This window comes from Rhinolophus hipposideros (assembly GCF_964194185.1).
Source record: "Rhinolophus hipposideros genome assembly, chromosome: 8".
NCBI lineage: Eukaryota > Metazoa > Chordata > Mammalia > Chiroptera > Rhinolophidae > Rhinolophus > Rhinolophus hipposideros.
In genome coordinates, this window is record NC_138054.1 from 88,723,770 (window position 1) to 88,742,605 (window position 18,836).

Sequence of the window (18,836 nt, forward strand, 5' to 3'; positions counted from 1 at the left end):
ACGGGATTCCGGCCTGCTGCTGAGCTGCCTTTCTGTAAGGCGGAACTTTGCTCCTCATCTGGTGTGCTTCCAAACAGAGACCCAAGCAGAGCTCACCGTCTGTGCACGACTTTCAAGAATAATCAAAACGCCAGGGCCCGGCAGGGCAAAAACAAGCACACCGCACAACAAAACCAGCAAAAAGGGGGAATCTCTGCATGCAGACCAACATCTCAGACCACACCTTGAACTTGAGCAGAAAAACTTCTTTCTTTTGAAATTCAGTTTCCCTAGCAGAAAAGCTCTCTTTCAACTACAGCCAATAGAGCGACAGTGACACCCAATGGCCTATTGGTTCCATCCCAACTGAGCGTTCCCCGTGGCTTTCCCCAGAGGTGGGTCCAGGCCCAGAGTTCCTGTGTGAATACGGAAGCTCAGAGGAAAATCAGATGCCAGCTACTCATTAAGAAGCTGAGCTGCTAATGGATAAATTTCCTCCTGCTACCCGGACACACACACACACACTGGGTGTAACTACGCACGTGTGCACAAACTGCACAGTGCAGCGCACACCAGGAGTCTCTTTCTGGCGGGTGACGCGAGCACTGCGCACGCGCGCACACACGCTCCGTGGACTGGGCGACACCGCAGGGATCAACGTGCAGTGGGAGAAAGGACGCCGGAAGTGGTTCACTGCTGTTTTAGAATCTGACTGCCACTTCCGATGTCAGGCACACACATTTATAAATACAATATGTATGTCATATGTGTTTTTAATATATTTTCTCCCTTTCTTTTTCCTACTTTTTTTTTTTCCTGTTTCCCTCTTTACTATTCTCTTCTCTTTTCTGGCTACTCATTACCATTCTTTAACTGTTACAATTTATATCAGCATATAATGTTAAATAATTACAGGGAGCAGAGCTCACTCTAGTGAGGATATAAACGCGCTGTGGGAATCTACGGATTTAAACAAATAACACTCACAGCAGGGGGTGAGCGGATGAATTAGCATTAATATCCTGCCTGGGAGATCCCAGTGCACTGGTGCTGCTTAAATACAGATCTTTTCTGTAACAGTCAATATGACAGCTCCCAGCAATACGGCCCTTTTCCCTTTCCCAGTCAATACAGCAGCCAGTGAAAATAGAACCGTCCCTATAGCAATCGATATAGCAGCCAGCTAAAATAAACCCTTCCCTTTTAAGGGCTATATAATAGTCAGCTAAATGGAAGAATTGGCACCCCTGCTGGATAGCTCAGCAGACAAGCCAAGGAATGAACAGGCCACGAGCACTAACTGATCCCGCTCATCCAGCGGGCCTTGCCCAGGGAGGGAGAAGACATCCCAGGCAGGGAATCCAGAGGGAACCTGGGACACTTGGCAGGCTGCTCCCAGCCCCACGGAGTAAATGCCCAGGTAGGTCAGAAGCAGGCCAGAGGGCACCCCTCACTGAGGCTGAATTACAGTGCCCAGAGATTCTGGAATCCTTGTTCACACTGTCAGCGGGAATAAGGGAACATCTGTCTCCGGTGGGAAGTGAGAGTATCTTGCGCTGAACCCCCTCGCCCCGCCCTGGCCCCAGAAGGGATGAGTATTAAGTTAACAGTCTGTGGTTTTCTGTTTTCCAGCAGCAGGGACAGCGGCTGTGTCAGAATCAGACATCCAGCCAAGTGGGTGAAAACATGGCATTCTATGTTGAATGCCGCCCAGCAGACATCTACAACTCATTTTTAAAATTCACAGCCACGAATCTATTGAAGGTTGTAACGATACTGTATTTGCCCCTACTCACAACACGGAAATACTCTTTCCTCAGAGACACATAGGAAAGGAGTTTTATTATCACAGAATCCGGAGGCTGGCTCAGTCTGAAGGCCAAAAGAAACCAAGGCCCTTAAAAAGGAAGAAGCAGCAAACAACAAGAAGTATTGTGAGAAGTTCCTATGCATTTCAAGTTCCTGTTCTTTTTCGTTATAACTCGCTACTTCTAAAATTAGTTCAGTTGGATTATGAACTTGACAGATGTGGAATATGACCACCGACCCCAGCGCAGGTTTCCAACCAGCACTCCTGAAGGGAACGCTGGGACTGTCACCTCCAGAGGGGATGCGCATCGGGGACGCGCCCCACCCTCATTACAATTCCGCAATCTGTCTGCCCTCCTTTGGGGGAATCCAAACAGGGTCCCTGCTTCCCCGGCCAGGTGTTTAACACCCAGTGATGCACATGTCATCAATCAGGTGACTCAGTCAAGTCCCACGGTGACAGAGACTAGAGGAAAAAAGGATCCTGCAAGTCCTGGTTGGAGAGCTCAAGTCCTACAAAATGCAGATCCCAGCGGCCTACCTACGCCGGAAGACTGAGCAGTGCTCTTTACTGCAGGAATTCCCGTTAAATAACATCTTAGGAGAGAAATAGCTAACATGACCAAGCCCTCTCTCCTGCGAACAGCATTCTGATGTGGGGTACCCACACTCACAGTCCATCCTGGGAAATCCTAGCACTCAGTCCTACTGTCATCGGGGCAGCCATGCAAGGGAGGAAGGAAATGGATGTGGCGGAGAGCTGGGTTGCACCCAGACATTACAAAATGCAGGAGCACAGAAAGTACGATACTGCTATGATCTGACATGGCACTTAGCTTCGAGAGCTAAAGCCAACGGGCACTTTATAAACTCTGATGTGCGAGGACGTTTCCACTTCCACCTCCCACACACCCCCCCACACACACACTGGAGGGTGGACACTCAATCAGACGGCGGTAAAGCAGGAGAGAACGCACCATGCTGTTAGCAAAAACGACTTCAACGAAGATGCCACGACAATCATCAAAAGTGAGGGTGGGAGCAGGCAGGAAGGGAAAGAGAAAGAGAGAGTAATGAAAGAGAAAATAATTACGAGAGGGAAGGAGAAAACAGAGACATGAAAGAAAAGATTAGAGATAACAGGAGAGGTAAAATAAAAAAGAGACGAAAACCTCACTGTGGCATTTACAGTTTAAAGCTTTCAGGGGCATTTTATGAAATGACAGTTGCAATAAAACAAATAGAATGGTGAGTCATCTAGTTTCCAACTTCTGAGTCAAAAGGGGCTGTTTCTAGACAAACTGCAAAGCAGCTCAGCTGGCTGCCTGCACACTTACCGATGCCTATCACAGCGACAGAACAGGATGTGGAGAGAGAACGGGGAGGTGGGAGTGAGCACTCTCTTTGCAGGTCCCAGTGTCACTGCGAATAAAGACTGTCAAGATTTAAACCATAATAATGGAACGACTATAAAGGTCTCAGCTTTAATGTTTCCTCTGATGTTGCCTTTCATAAAATGCCCATTTTATGGTGCCTACGTGGCAATGCCACACCAAACATCCACGCATGTGTGCACACCAGTGGAAATGCAGGGCCCTAAGTTCCCACTGGGCAGCCAGGCACTGTGCACTGCAGCCCCATGGCTCATCATTACCATCTACATACATGAAAGCACGCACGTGCATGCGTGCGTACACACACACACACACACACACACACGCACAGTGCACCAATATGTACTGAGTGCCTACTTCCTGCCAGGAGCTGAGCAATAAGGATATATGCCCATCCCACAGAGGGTTTAACAAGGTGCCCAGGTGCCAAATACCTAGGAAACAAACAAGCAAAAACTGGATTCTACTTGGGAATATGGCCACACAACACTGGACTCCTGAGCTACTTCAGCACCCAACAGCCTTACACAAGAGCTTGGCAGCCTAAGGGTGAAATGCAACGCTCCCCACCGAAGCCAGACCAAAGTACAGCAGCTGGACTACAAGTCAGATAAATGCTCAAAAAGGGGGCGAACCTGGTACCCACAAAGACTTGCCTTTACTTGGACTCGGCAGACAAAACTGTACAGAAAACCACTGGTGTCAAAAGAATCTTTTATCTGTAACCTGCCACCTAACATTCTAGACACCAGGGAACCGCAAAGGAAAACAAAAACGAAACCTCTCTGCTTTAATACTTTAGACATGACAAAAAGGCAGGAACTAAGACAGAACAACGTGTATGTGCGTGAGACCCACACTAGGGATAAAATGAGGTTGAAATCTGTAAATCAGGGAGACCGTGTGATGCAATTAGGAAAGCCAAGGTACAAAATTAGGAAAGGACCCACCTAGTCAAGCCCAGCTCGGTGACAGGTACAGACCAACCTGCACATGCTAGGAGGGCAGCCAGTGCCAACCACAAAGCGCCACTGGGCTGCCTTCTCTGTTGATCCGTAATTGGCCAGTCTGTGGTAGAGCTACCAATTATCTTCAGGCCCCCTGTATTTAGTTTATAGACAAAGGGAAGCAGGAGAGACCAGTTAGTAATGAGTAAGTAATGGCCACTAAAATACACTGCATTTTACAGAGCTGCTTCGGCAGGAAAAGCCATTTGGAAAATAAAAAGTGAAAGAAGAAAATAAGCTAGGGAAACTCAATTTTCTCCTCCCTTCCTCCCAAAGCCACACTTAGGATAAAATGAGGTTTGTGCAGGTTAATCCTTATGAGGTAAGAAAAAAATGATTAAATACATTTAAAAAAATCAATTGTACATTAAACCAAATCCAGGAACTGCAAAAACAAGCACCACAGCGTTCCTCCAGTATTAGCTCGCGCTGGTCTGGTCAGCAGGGGAATCCCCCCACCTGACGGAGCTGAGGTAACGGAGGAGAAGCAGAAAGGGGGGGAAATGGAGCTGGGGAGGGGGGCGGACAGGAGTCCAGATCTCGATTTCTCTGAAATAAAGTTACATCTAGGCACGACAAACGAAGAAGTAAAATGTCTTATACATGGGGCTCTGGAGACCAGGCTGAATTCTTCAAAAATCCAACAGAAATAAAAATGATGATGATGATGATAATCATTTGATAAACAGAGGTTATAAACCACTTCACTGTCAAACGATGTGCCACTATTTCTAGTTATTTCTTCTGTTCATTAGCAGATCTATTAACTGCCATTTTTCAGAGAGACAACAGAGAGAGAGCTGGATCGGTGAGGCTAAGACGCGTGCATGCCTTTGTCTCCGAGGAAAGCCACTCTTGGAGCTGGGATGGAACCCACCTACCCTTCCCCAGTGCTCTGGGATCCCCAGATAAAAGAAGCTCGCAAGAACGCAAAGCCGCAAAGCCCGAGAGAGGCCATCCGTCAGCAGCCAACTCCCACAGTGGAGTCAGGACTGAGAATTCTCAGCTAATCCTAAGTAAACCTCACAGGGCTGAAATGGGGCGGCCAATGGATGCTGGGTATGTGCTGCAACCATCCAGTTCTGCCTGCAACCAACCCTTCTCCTTTTCATCACTTGCTTGGGCCACACAGCTGGAAGAAGACCTGAGAGGCGGGGCCATGGGGAAATGTGTGCTTCTGGGAGGACAGAGAACTGGCTACTCCCTTCCACAAGGCACAAACTGGCCACATGTCAGTCTTGGGCCCCAAAGTCTAAAAAAAATGACAAAGCCAAAGTTTCCTTCTCAGTGTGCTAATGAAATGAGTCATTGAGACTTGAAGAGAAAGCCCTGTAGCCTTGGTGGGCGGGTGGGGGAGGGGCGGGGGATTGAGGGAAGTGCCAGCAGGAAAAACAGGTAATCAACCACATGACAGTGTTATTTCCAACAGAATAAAGACGCGTACCCACAGGGGAAAGTTTCAAAACATCTAAACATTATTAGAGTGGGTTATCAATGGCGGCAAGATCTGACAAAAAGATGTTACTCCCTTACAGACATCTCCATGCTCTTAATTTCAAAGCAAGTGAACTCTGCTGCCTTAACTGTGACAGTGAGGGATTTGTGGATGGGGATGGGGATGGGGACGCAGATAAAGGCTCTCCCTACCTGAGGGGGCAGAGCACGAGGAGATGTAAGATGCTGGATACTGTAGTTTCTTTACTTACGTGGATTCAGGTGACTCCCTGAAGCCGTGCACAGCACCACTCTAAGAGCTGGAGTCAAAAGCAAATTGCTCAATTGTGGAACCTTCCCTCCGCCAGCAGGGGATGGAACAGCAAGCAGCTGCTGCCCCCTACAGGCTACCAGGGACATAGCACCTCGCTCTACAGACAGAAGATGAAAAGATCCTATTATCTCGCCTCCATCCCGTAACCTGTCATTAGTGAGGTACATGGGTGCAGAAGCCTCCTCCAACAACGAGGAGGCCCACATCACCTGTGATAAATTAATAGGTGCCCTTTCAACAGTTAAGATGCGTACAAAAGGCTCTAACTAGGGAGAGCACAGGCAGCAGCTTCAGAGGAATCACAGATCACCAGGCAGCACTGGAACCTAAGCTGAAGCCCCTCTCCCCCACACTGAGACGCTGCCAGTCCTGCTCTCCCACCCTTCTCCTGACAGGGAGAAGAGCTCAGCGGGTCAGACTTTGGGGTTTAAAGCCTCGTCCTGCCACTTACTAGCTGTCGGAACCCAACGGCCCTGAGCTCATTTCCTCACCAGTTTGTTGGGATAAAACAAGACAGTACAAATAAACCAGCACCGAGGCCGGCGGATCATACCGCACAAGCCCTCCTGGCCTGTGCAATCCGAGCTCGTAACTGGTCAGTTAACCGAAAAATCAGTTAAAGCAGGGAATCATTAAAAATGGAGCCTACTTTGCATACCTTAAACACTTTACATTGACTTAAAACCTATAAACGTACAGTCACTTGCTAATCTTTTGATGTAGAGCCAAGGCCTTTTCTTTGAGTGTGGGCCACAGACTGAAGTTCCCAGACGCCTTTCTTGCGTAAACCCCACCCCTAACACACCCTTCACAATTTCTAGAGCAAAGCGAGAACTGAAAGAAATCAGTAAAGCAAATCAAAGGACCAAATACGTCTAGAGTTTTATGATCTTCCCCTAGCTTCACCGTCGTCTTGCTCACACTTAAAAACACAGCAATCTTCTTGGCAATTCACATTTACCAGAGCCCTCGGCTTAGTTTTCATAGAACCCTCTTTTCACATGTATGTTTACAGAACACACTATATTTGTAGATCCCTCTGTTTACATTTATTTATATTTCACCTATGTACAGCATCTGTAGAGAAACTGCCTAATTCCTTAACAAGTACAGTTGGAACACACAGGTTCGGGAGGAGCTGACAGCCTCCTGGTCTGCAGACTGGGCGTGGGCGTGGCGGGCCCGGGGGCTGCCCGTTCAGGGCACCCAGGCCTGGGCCAAAAGGTTCCACGGCGCCACCAGCCAGTCGGGTGCTTCGAGGACTGTGGCTCACGAAAGCTCTTGACACTTTTTTAAAAAATACATGTATTTATTGATGCCGCCACTTCATTTCACAAGAGATTTGGACTGACGCAAAAGTACACACAAGACAAAAGGACACAGCAAAAGGCAAGTATAAGGCGCGGAGGAGATGTTTAACAAATGTTGTTTACTTTTCCCGTCTCCATCAAAATCCATTTTCGGTGAGCTATGGAAAAACTAAACCGTCTCAACAAAAAATTAACCTGCATGCCTGCTTCTGTTAGCAGCTCCTCCCCACCAGGCTGGAAAGAATGGCGCTACCCCTAAAGACCCTCTTGCCCAATTGGGCCACAAGGGACATGGGGGGGCTTCTTGGCTGACACTGCTGAGTGAAGGGAGTGATCGCTGACTCAGAGTCACCCCACAGACTCAGCAAGCACAGAACGGAGAGCTGCGCCACCAGAGTCACTGCTAAGGCAAGAGGTCACAAAGGTGACAGCATGTCTTCTTCTCGACAAGGGCGATTCATCAGGACTCCCAGTCCACTGGGGGCCCCGAGTTCGCTCCTCTCAGACTCCAGAGTGTCAGGGAGTGCCCCCGGGTAGATTTACCTCAAGAATCACCAGTGTGGGCCCCATCTCTAGACGGTTCAGACAAACTCAGAATGGCAGAGAAAAGATTTGTGGAGCAACAAGCATAAATCTTGGTTATAACTGCAAACCATAAAGGAAAGGAGAGCTGGGAGGGAAGAAGGGAGGGCAGCAAACGCGGCCTCCAAAGCGCCACTTTATCTTCCTGCGGCTTCTCACAGCGCAGAAGTGGGATTAACTACGAGATCGTAGTTTTCAACCCCAAATTGGTCAGTGGGCGAAATTTGACAGTGGGTGAAAAAATTTAAGTTGAAATCATCCTGGAAAAGGTAAGGCACACAGCTGTCCAAAGTACGACATGACATTCAGTGGTTCTCAAACGGGGGGCTCGTGGGGGATTTACTGAGTTTGCCACATGGAATGCCCACTCTTTAGGTCACACTTAAAAGGACGCTTTTACGTGACAATTCTTTCAGATGAGACAGTAATGGATTTTACACAGAAGCCGGTCCCTCTGCCCAAGGAAGAGCTTTGCATATCCCCCCTTCAGCAATGGCGAGGCAGGAACTCTAAGACTGCACCTCCAGGGGAACACGGAGGAAACACTTCTTCCGCAAGAAGAGTGCTGCTGACAAGTCTGAATACTGCCCGCAGTCACTGTGTGGCTCTGAGAAAAGGCACTGGAGTGCTCAGCTCAGTTCCCACATCGCCAAAGTGAAGACACTGTTTGGTGATCCAACAGTCAGCGCCTCTGATTACAGGAACTATAGCAAATATAAAGTGTTACCAGGAAAGCCAGGAACCTGAAGTATAAACAAAGCTGAATAACTATTTCAAATTCCATTTCTCTAATTATTACTCCTAAGAGTTTCGATTCATCTAATAATTATTTGTAAAAGGATACCTTGAAACTGAAGAAAACAACCTCTTCGTTTACCTGAAAGAGGAAAGAATTTGAAGGGCACCGCCTAGTCTATTCAATAAACCCTCTCAGTGCATAATAGGAAGGACAGAGTAGGAAGAAGCAGTAATTTCAGAATCAGTAAGTGGCCTGGAGATTACAGAGAAGCCACCCAGAGACGGAATGAGGCTTTTCTCAAGTTCATCCTTTTTAGCATTTAGTTCTAAGCAGCCTTCCTCCCCCGACCTGCAGGGCAGGCGGGCAGGAATCTCAGGCACCCTCCCAAACAAGGGGTGACGCTGTTATATTCAAAGAGCACCGGTCCCTTCACTAAAGGTTTCCACTGTTGACGAGAGGGGAGTGGAGAAGGAGGAAGCCAACATGGTTTCCTACCTGACCGGTGCCCAGACCGCAGGCCCAGTATCCACAGTCTGGGCACATGACCATGTCACTACCAGAATTACACCAGAGCCCAACCCCCCAACTGTTCACACTTGATTTCAGTCCCACATTTCTCAGCAGCAGTTCCGAGGGGAACCCCCGTCACGTGTTGTTAGTAATAGTTCATGCACCAAAATCTGAAGCTGATTCACTTTTTGAAAACAAATAAATAGAGCAGATTTAGGATTATCCTTATAATGTCCTCCCTAGTCACCCGCACCCAGACAGATGTCCCTGAGTGGGAAACAGAGGTGGGAAATGCAGCTCGTGTCAGCACACCTGCTCTGCTACAGCCCGCAGAAATCAACCATCCCAGATTTTTAAAATAATAATGCTTAAAACTTTAGATTTGCCATATTTATTTATTTTTCCTGGAAAAATGAGTTTCCTGGAATCTCTAAATGGCTAGTTTCATTGCCCCATGAATGAATTCACTATTAAAATGAACTTTACTTCCCCACCAAGTGCTTTGAATTTTATAAAACAAATATGTGTGTGTGTGTGTTATATGTTCCCCATATGCATATATACCTACACCCAGATGTGGAGACTGTGCACAAAGAAACGCGTTGGCCATGTGAATGTCATCCCTGAGAAATGTCTCGGTGTGGGAAACACCTGAGAACCACCTGTCCACGGGAGCCCACCAGTAAGGGCACCAAAGTACTCTCACCACAGAAGAGATGAACACAGGGAGACTGCCAGGAAGACCTGTGAGAGGTCTCTGAAAGACAGGCAACTAGCCATAGCTATTCTTAAGGAGAAGCTCACAGATGAACTCCCCGAATTCACCAAGATCCTAATGGCCCTTTGATTACCAACCTCCGGTTAATGGACTCAAAAACCAAAGAGAAAATCCGTAGGTACCCGGTGTAAGCTGGATGAGCTCCCCCTGGGAGGACTGACATCAAATACATGACGTACACCCCCCTGGGCCAGGCTCCGTCTTAGCCTCGAGGAGAAACCTGAGGGTACAGGCTATTTCTGTACTAAAAGGACAAAACTACTGAGACACAGCCTGGCTCTGCCATGTAGGGCATCCTTATTTTTAATAATTCAGCATACTGCAAAACACTAATCCTCGGGAAGGTGATAATGTAGAAACTACCATCATTTAGAAAAATACATTCTGTGTAGTCTGGCATTCTTTTGGTGGATGGATGCAGGGAAAGGATAGAAACAAAAAAAAACAAAAAAAAAAACCCAACAAACCCTATACCTTCAAGTTAGAGGAAGTGAGGAAGGTAGGAGACTCATCCATTAGAAAGAACGTGGTGTCAAAGCAAAAACCTGAAATTCTAGCTTAGCCCAAATCCATAAGCGCTGTATAAAGCACGTGAGCAATAGTGGGGCTGAACACTGAGGAGCTAGTTGCGTTGAAACAAGTAAACAAGAGGCGTAAATGAAACTGATTTATTGCTTACTTCAAATAACCTAAGATCCTATGACTAAAAGGACTTTCGGAAGATGACTTAACCCCAGTTTCTGTATGTAGGCAAGACAGGGCTGAGTTACGCCATGCAGACAACTGCCCACCCATTCTTCCAGACCCACGGACTAGGCGGACTGATCCCGCCGGAGCCCTGCGGGAACCCAGCCACAGTCTGCGAGAGCCTGGGCACGTGTCCACACCGGTGACGAGAGAACTCCCGTCTACAGGAAACTGACAGGTCTGCAGTCAGTACTCTGGGGGCTGTCAAATCTCTGCCCTAGGAGGCAGAGGTCAGCGAAGGAGTACAAAGCAGCAAGCCACTTTCACTCTGGCAGTTTTGTCATTAACCATCAGAATTTCAACTGGGAGCTGACAGACTTTATCAAGACTGGTCTGTTCACCCGTCTCCAGCCCTGAGAACATGACATTATAGAGCAACTTCCCACTGTACGTCTAGGGGTGCTGGGTGGGTTTGGGGGGGGGGAGGGAAGGGCTGAAGGGGCAAGAGAAGGTAGCATCAGTGTCACGGCTTGAGTAGCATCAAGACCTGGGGATGGCTGGGATCACAAATGTGTCATGTAGACACCACCCGACTGTACTGCTCACCACAAAAATCACAAGCCAGTTTTTACGGTCCAAAGAGGACAAAAATGAAAATCAGGCCGTTCTTTCCCAGCAAATAAAGCAAAACAATAATGTAGATGCCCTGATACATCCACCTATCAACGGCATTTGCATAGTACTGACTACTCAGTAGAGGCCCTTCTGTCATAACTTACTTTTTTAATAAGGCAGAAATAATTCCAAAGTCATCCTCTAGTGCTGCAGACAAAGAATCAGGGCATTTGCCTTCAGCACCCCAAGCTCAGCTCTGAGTGCGGGGCACAGGCCACTTCCACTGAGGAACTTTGCACTCAGCTGAAAACAAGAACACACACCGGGGTGTTCCCTCAACACTGAAATATCCTGTTCCTCAAGGCTTGGCTTCCAGCTCCACAAAAACCACCCCGAGGTACCCCCCTCCCCGAGACCCCCCACTTCCTCTGCAGAACTCCTTCTCAGAATAATGAGGACTCTCTTATACTCCAAGCCGGGCAATTCTGCACCAAATTATATACGATTTTGGACTGTTTGCTAAAATTATACACAGGCTTGTGCTGTTTGCTAATTGTTTTATGTAGTCAATTGCCTTTTTTCCAAATAAAATATATAAATTACTTGAGACAAAGGCTTAGTTTTATTCTTCAATTGTCTGCTGGTCCGGAGCATCCAGGAGACGACAAGACAGACAGACACACACACACACACACACACACACACACACACACACACGGCCTGAGAAACCTCCCACTGTGCTGAGGCTCTCTGAGCTGGGGGCGACGTACTAGCCATCACCTCTCCGGCACCCTGTGACTCTCGACCACGTCCATCCTGCTGCCAGGTCATAACAGCTGGTCCTGCACCCACAACCTGCCACATGAGCCCTCGCTCGCCCCTTGGCGGGCTCCCCTGCCTGACACCCTCCCACCGCCACTCCCACGAGGCAGAAGTGGCTCACACAAGACCACACAACTCGGCTGGTGCCCTCATTTAATCAGGCTGCTGCAAATGGTTGGCCAAAAGCAATAAGGGCATGACTGAGAGACGGTGGGAGTTTAATATAAAAAAATTAATAAAAAAAAAAAGAGGGGTCTACCTTTTAATAGGGCCCTAATTACCCAACTCATAGGATCAGCCCAAATGAGATGGGAGTTTATTTCGGGGTTTTTTTTTTAATTATTGTTTTTTTTATATATATATAAATTGCTGCTATGTGTTTTCTTTCCTCTGAGCAATTATGCAGCAAGTACGTAAAGAGGGAAAAAATATTAATTAAATATAAGGTAATTGTAGATTGGCCTGGAGAGAATGAGTCTGAACTCTGGACAATCGCAGGCTACTAGGGTTTGAAGACTGCTCAGGGCCTCCCAGAAAAGAAAGAAATAAAAACACCACCAACACGCACATGCACAACAGCAGGAAGAGCAGGGCACAGAAGCACCCGCAGAGCAAAGGGGCCGCAGGGTTCCAAATACCCAGAAATCAGCGAGGCTGCCAAGTGCTTAGGGCTCGCTGCTAGGAAGGACCTCCAAGAGTTGGGCCAATCACGCCCCCCAAAATGGACCGGCCACTCTTCCGGCGTTCAGTAATTAAATCAGGAGACTGACATTTGAGAAGAGACTGAGGAAGTAAAGGGTTGAAGGACGACTGTGTTCAATTTGGACTTTAGTCCCAAACCAGCCACAACAGCAGCCCGTGGGGCCCCGCGGGAAAAGCTGGCGCTCCCTAGCTAAGCGAGTGGCAGGATGAAGTCTCCTGGCTTCACACCACCTTCACACCCCACTGGGACTTCAAGGAAGAACCCAGGCACTACCAAGAGGGAAATGAGGCCGCTGTGGGGTGTGGCACGATGACAGCAAACTCCCTGACGCAGTCCTGGCAGGACCCGTACCGCGTGGGTCCCTGAACGGCGCACTGTCTGCCTCGGAAAGCCGCAGTACAGGCTAGCATTCAGACTCGCTCATCCTGGCTGGGACCTTCACGGCACCTCTGCCCGCTACTGCCAGAAGGAGAGGGAAGCAAAACAGGTGAAACGCCAGGCCCCGCAGAAACAAAAGCTGGGTGGTACATCCGTACACTCGCTGTCACTATTCCAAGAAAGAGAAAGTTCTGAAAACTTCGACCTGAAGCTGGCCCTTCCGTGAAACTTGTCTGCTTTGTACAGAACAGATCTCACTACCCAGCCAACGGGACTGACAGCAGGCCCTGAAATGCAAACTGGGGTGAAAATGGGGCAGGCGGGCAGGGACTCTGGCTCAGACCAGAGCAAAAGCACACTGTAAAAAATATGACCTGCGGGACTTAGCAGGCCTCTTCCCTGTCAACAGCGTAAGCGGACCATGTTGGTAAGGAATATCACGATCCTAACTACTGAGCAGGCAAAAACGGGTTTCCCCCCTTGTCTGTTCATCAAAGGCCACCGAGGTGCTCTCCCCTGCGGAGCAGAGAATGTCCATTCCAGACAATCAAGGAGCAACATGGTTAGGTAGGCCCTGCGACCTCACCCCAACTCGGCCCCCAAAGCGTTCAGGCACCCCACTAATTACTACTAGGCAGCAACAAACCAAGTGGTACATCACCAAGCAGGACAAGCTTTTCGTTCCAGAAAAGACCAGGCTTTACGAAGGAGATTGCACTAAGCCCAGATGCCAGAAGGTCACGGGTCACTGACAGGGTCAGTCTCCACCCAACTCCTACTTTCCAGGGGGCACTGCTGACGTAGAACTACAGGCACTGCTGACGTAGAACTACAGGATGATACGGTTTCTTTAGTTTTAGTTATTAGAAAACGATACAGATACAACTTGGATTCTTACCAGCGCCTCCCGGGGCATCCCATTTTCACTTCCTGGAGTAGAGCTTGGCTGCGAAGAAAAACAAACAAAAATAAGATCACAGTGCCACCCAATGGACATCCCCAAAGCAAAGACGTTCTACTCAAGCAACACACACCACCTGTCTCCGAGCTCTCGCTGCTTTTACACGCTGCCCAGGGGGCCGGGTGGGCTGCCTGTGAGAAGGAGCCGCAAGGCTCTGAAGTAGCCAGTGGACACGAAGAGGCCGAGTCTGGGTTCACTGTCACGGAGCCTCAGGAAGGCTGGCTTTGACTGAGGAGGGCCCAAGACCAGCAGCTGAGCAGCAGGGGCTCAGGCCATCGCAAAATCCATGGAAATGGCAAAGTCCAGAGGGAAGGCTTTCGGTGACAGCAAAACTTCCTTCTTGCCCCCAGCACGCTGGCCAGCAAAAAGCAGACAAGTGGAGAACCAGATCCAGCCACCAGGGGGCGCCAGCGGCCCACATTCCGGATTTTCTCTGGGCATCTACTCGGAGCCAGGAAGTGACAACTACACCCGTTACGAAGGACACAGATCCACAGTAGAAAAGCAAGCCAGGCTTACATCCTTTTTTTAAAATAAGCTGGTGACAGGCTGACAGAAAAACAGACCAACCGACAGGCAGGCGGCATTGTGGCCCAGGCGCCCGGCTCTGGTCCGTTTCCTTCTTTGGATCGCTCCCTTACCCTCACATCTGCCTTCAACCCTCAGTTGAGCTGACCGAGATTGACAGAAAGGGAGAGGCGGAGACAGACAGACAGACTCGGAGGAAACGTACAAATCTCCAAAACAAGACAGCAAGCAGTTTGCGAGAGCTGTGGTGCGTTTACTGTTGCTGCTGTTCCAGGCGATTTCCAATTATCGAGAGACAGTATCCAGACAAGGGCAGCTCATGTGCGGGTCTCAGGACCAGCCTCTTCTCCCTCCAGCTGGTTCCCATGGCAAATGCCAGGCTTCCTGGGAAGGCGGACAGGAGGCAGGAAAGGGAAACAGTCCACTCCACAGAAGGTCCCCAAAGAATTTCTTCCACCCAGTTGCTTCCTACCTACAGCTGACACACAGCACAGTGGCGAGGACCCTGCTGGAAGAAGGGCTCTACCTCCTTATCCAAAGTCCTGTTCCAAGAGCGCCTTCTTGTCCCAGGACAAGGCCAGCCAGCATGAAACTAGCTAGCACGTGTGGAAAGTGACTAGAAAGTCTCGGGGAGGTTTGGGCATGCTTTCCACAGCCTGTCCTCCCCCAGCTCCAGGTATCAAGAAGCTCATAGCATTTAGATCTCTAGCCCAGACCCCTCTGAGTTCCACATCCAATTGCATTCCTGCCTCCTCTTGGACTTAAGGAGTCCTTAGTAGATTCGTAATCTCCTTCCTCTGCCACACATATCCTCTTCTAGTGTTCCGTGAGTGAATGGGACAAGCTTCCACCGAAATATGCAAACCAGAATCCAAGAGGCCATCCGTGACAACGCCTTCTCCCCCACTTGCCAGAGCTAACACATCAAGTCCTGCCAACAGTCCTTCCTAAATATCCATGGAATCAGTCCATCCACTTCTCTCCACATCCACTGCAATTACTATGGGCCAAGCTTCCAAAATCTCCTGCCGGGACCACTGCAGCAGCCTAACCAGCTCACCCACAGCCGCGCTGGGTCTCTTCCAGTTCATTTCCACACTGTGAACAGACTAGCATTTCAAAATGACGCTCTGATCATCTATCTCAGCTCCCATCCACCCTCCCACCCCGGTAAACAACAACTCTACCACAGAAAACCCTTCTCAGCGTGGCCTGCAAGGACCTGCATCTACTCGGAGCACATCTCAGGTCTGTGAGGCACGGTAATCCCCCGCTCGCCCACAGCAGACACACTGGTCTCTGCTTCCTCGGGCCTCTGCACAGGCTATTCCTGCCCTTTCCTCTGGCAGTTTACTTTGTCCTTCAGCTCTCAGCTCAGTCACTTCCTCGGGGAAGCAATCCTCTGACATCCATGGCAGGTGAACTCTCCCTGTCTGTCACACACTGACAGACTATACCTCTCCTTCAAGGGCGGAGCAGAACTGCGCCTTTACATGTGTGATTATCCGTGTCCCTCACCAGATTATAAACTCCACGGGGGCAGAAACTGTGTTTGCTTTGCACTGTATCCCCAGGGCCTAGGACAGTATGGGCACAGATCAGGCCTTCCATAGATATTTGCTGAATAAATGAATGAATGAGCAACAAAAGAAGAGAACAATGGTTTTAATTCAAGTGAATGGACTACTGTGTTTCCCCGAAAATAAGACCTAACCGGACCATGAACTTTAATGTGTCTATTGGAGCAAAAATTAATATAAGATCCAGTAATTATATATTATATTACATTACATTATATTATATTATATACCATATAAGACCCGGTCTTATAGTAAAATAAGACTGGGTCTTATACTAATTTTTGCTCCAAAAGACGTATTAGAGCTGATGGTCCAGCTAGGTCTTATCTTCGGGGACACATGGTATAAATTAAAGTTCATTATCTTCCAGAGCGCTTCCTTCACTCCACCTGGTAAATGCTAACTGCTAACATTTGGTTAGCTCTTCCTTCATTTGATTCTCACAATACATTTGTGCAATTATTGCTGATGAGGAACCTGAGGCAAGGGAGCTTAACTAACTCACCCATGACTCAGCTAGTAACTGGTACTAAAGGGACCTGAACCTTTCTACTTAATCAAATAATCAAGTTTGGCTTAGACCACATTTTCTTAAGCAACAACCGTAATGCTACCCCATAAATAATAATGTAGGCTTTTTTGACTAGACGAAACAAAGTAATGCAAACAGCTTTAATATTTAGGAAGCCTCATTCTGACTTAATCCAAAACTTAATTCCTGAGGTCACTGTGAATCATTATCACCAAGGAACTTCCCTTAAAATTGGTTTATCTCTTGAATAGCTAATATTTTCCAGAGGGAAAACTTTAAACAGTATATAGTACCAACTAAGTCTCTGCCATCATATGCCTTTTTGTGCCTTTTGAAATTGTGAGCCATGTTAAGTATATTCTGCTTTAAAAAATTTTTATATTTATATTTTTATATTATTTTATATTTTATATTTTTTAATGTTTAAAAAATTTTTAAAGGAAGCTTTCCTCTCATCCCAACACTCAGTCCCCTCTTCCTTAGGGGACCCACCACTGATGCTGGTTCCTTATATATTCTTCCAAAGATATTAACAGGCCATAGAAGCACATATGTGTGTACATGTCCCCACCAAGGAACTTCCAACAGCAACACTCCCCAAATTCCTCAAGGTTTGGCTTCCCAGAGCCTTCTGGGGTCCCCGCATCCCAAAGCCAGACCTCCATATTCAATCTCGGGGCTACTAAGAGAGGAGTAAGCATTTCCCCAAGCCGTATTCCAACTCACAGTGCTATCTGAGGTCAGTCAGCCCTCATCAGTGAATGCACAAAGGACTTCTCATCAATCTGGGAATTGCCCAATACCGATTATATTCCAGATGATTCTCTAGCTCATGTTGAAATATCTGCAGTCTAAAATGGCCCATCCCCCACTTTCTGTGTCAGTGTCCTTTAGAAAACTGTTTCTTGATGACCCAAATGGCCTTCATCCTTATTAGTCTCCCAGTTGATTTCCTTGATAATAGTACCTGAATTCTACATTGGATGATTAGTTTATTATCTATCCGCACTAGATGTTAAGCTCCTTGAAGGCAGGTACTTTGCCATCTTACCTATTTTCAATACAACTACCCATTTATTAGAATGGCCAAAGTGAAAAAAAAATAAAACACTAAGTGGCAGCAAGGATGTAGACAAAACGGTCCTCTCATACATTACTGGTGACAATGCAAACTGACACAGCCACTGTGGAAAACAGTTTGGCATTTCTCATAAAGTAAAACATAAACTTACCATACGACCCAACAATCACACCCCTAGGTACATATCCCAGTGAAATGAAAACTTACATTCACACAAAAACTCACACCTGAATGTTTACAGTAGCTCTACTCATAATCACCAAAACCTGGAAAAAACCCAAATGTGCTTCTGCTCCGCCATCTTGACTGGAACTCTTCACTTCACTGTTTATGGAAGGCTGACTCTCAGCACTTAGAACATCACCAGTACTTAACAAATACGTGCTGGAATTGTGTTTAATTTAAAAAACTAAAACAAAGGAAGCACTGTGCAGACTTAGGCCCAAATGAAGCAAGCAGAGGACAACGGCAGTGTCTTTCCCAGAACATTTCACCTACGTCCTAACACGAACCTGGCCTGCTCTTAGTGCAGTGTTGTGGCCTGATGGTTCTCAATCCCGGGGGAGAAACACCCCCAAGGGGCACCTGAAAGTGCGTGAAGGTGTTTGTGGGTGTCACCAGGGGCACTGTGAGGGCAGGCGCCTGGGAGGCTCAACATCCTGCAAAGTATGCAACGAAGACCGCGCCATCCAAACCACCACCAGGCCCTTGGAGCACCCGGACGACCCTGCTTCCTTATGCCGACGAGAAGGACGGATCCCGTCCTGAACATGCAGCTCTAGAAGTTTCCTCAAAGAAGGCAAAGGCCCGAGTCGCCAACTTCCTGTCAGAGCTGGATCCCCAGGCTCATGCAGGCCCTGAGTCTCACCGGTCCAGCTTTTGTGAAAACTTAGCACTTCTCAAACACCTGCCCCTACATCGACCGGTCACATCGATTTTGTGGCTGGGAACAAATCCCTACGAATTAAACTCCAACTTGATCCTGGATTTCGCGACAGGGTGGTCTATGATTTTAAAAACAATACTAATAATAGTAAGGTTTAGAAATCAGAGCTGAGGTCTATTGCAAAGGT

At 47.9% G+C, this 18,836-nt stretch overlaps 1 protein-coding gene across 4 annotated transcripts in view; it reads right to left on the reverse strand.

Moving 5' to 3' along the window:
* PEX14 (peroxisomal biogenesis factor 14) overlaps nucleotides 1-18,836 on the reverse strand; it is a 124,375-nt gene that overhangs the window by 90,133 nt on the left and 15,406 nt on the right. For 3 of the 4 annotated variants that reach the window (XM_081057664.1, XM_081057665.1, XM_081057667.1), the window contains exon 2: nucleotides 13,980-14,027. In XM_081057664.1, coding sequence (XP_080913790.1) covers nucleotides 13,980-14,027 — 48 coding nt within the window. Of the gene's footprint in view, nucleotides 1-13,979; nucleotides 14,028-14,775; nucleotides 14,947-18,836 lie in introns of those variants that run through there. The other variant, XM_081057666.1, reaches the window with a different exon arrangement.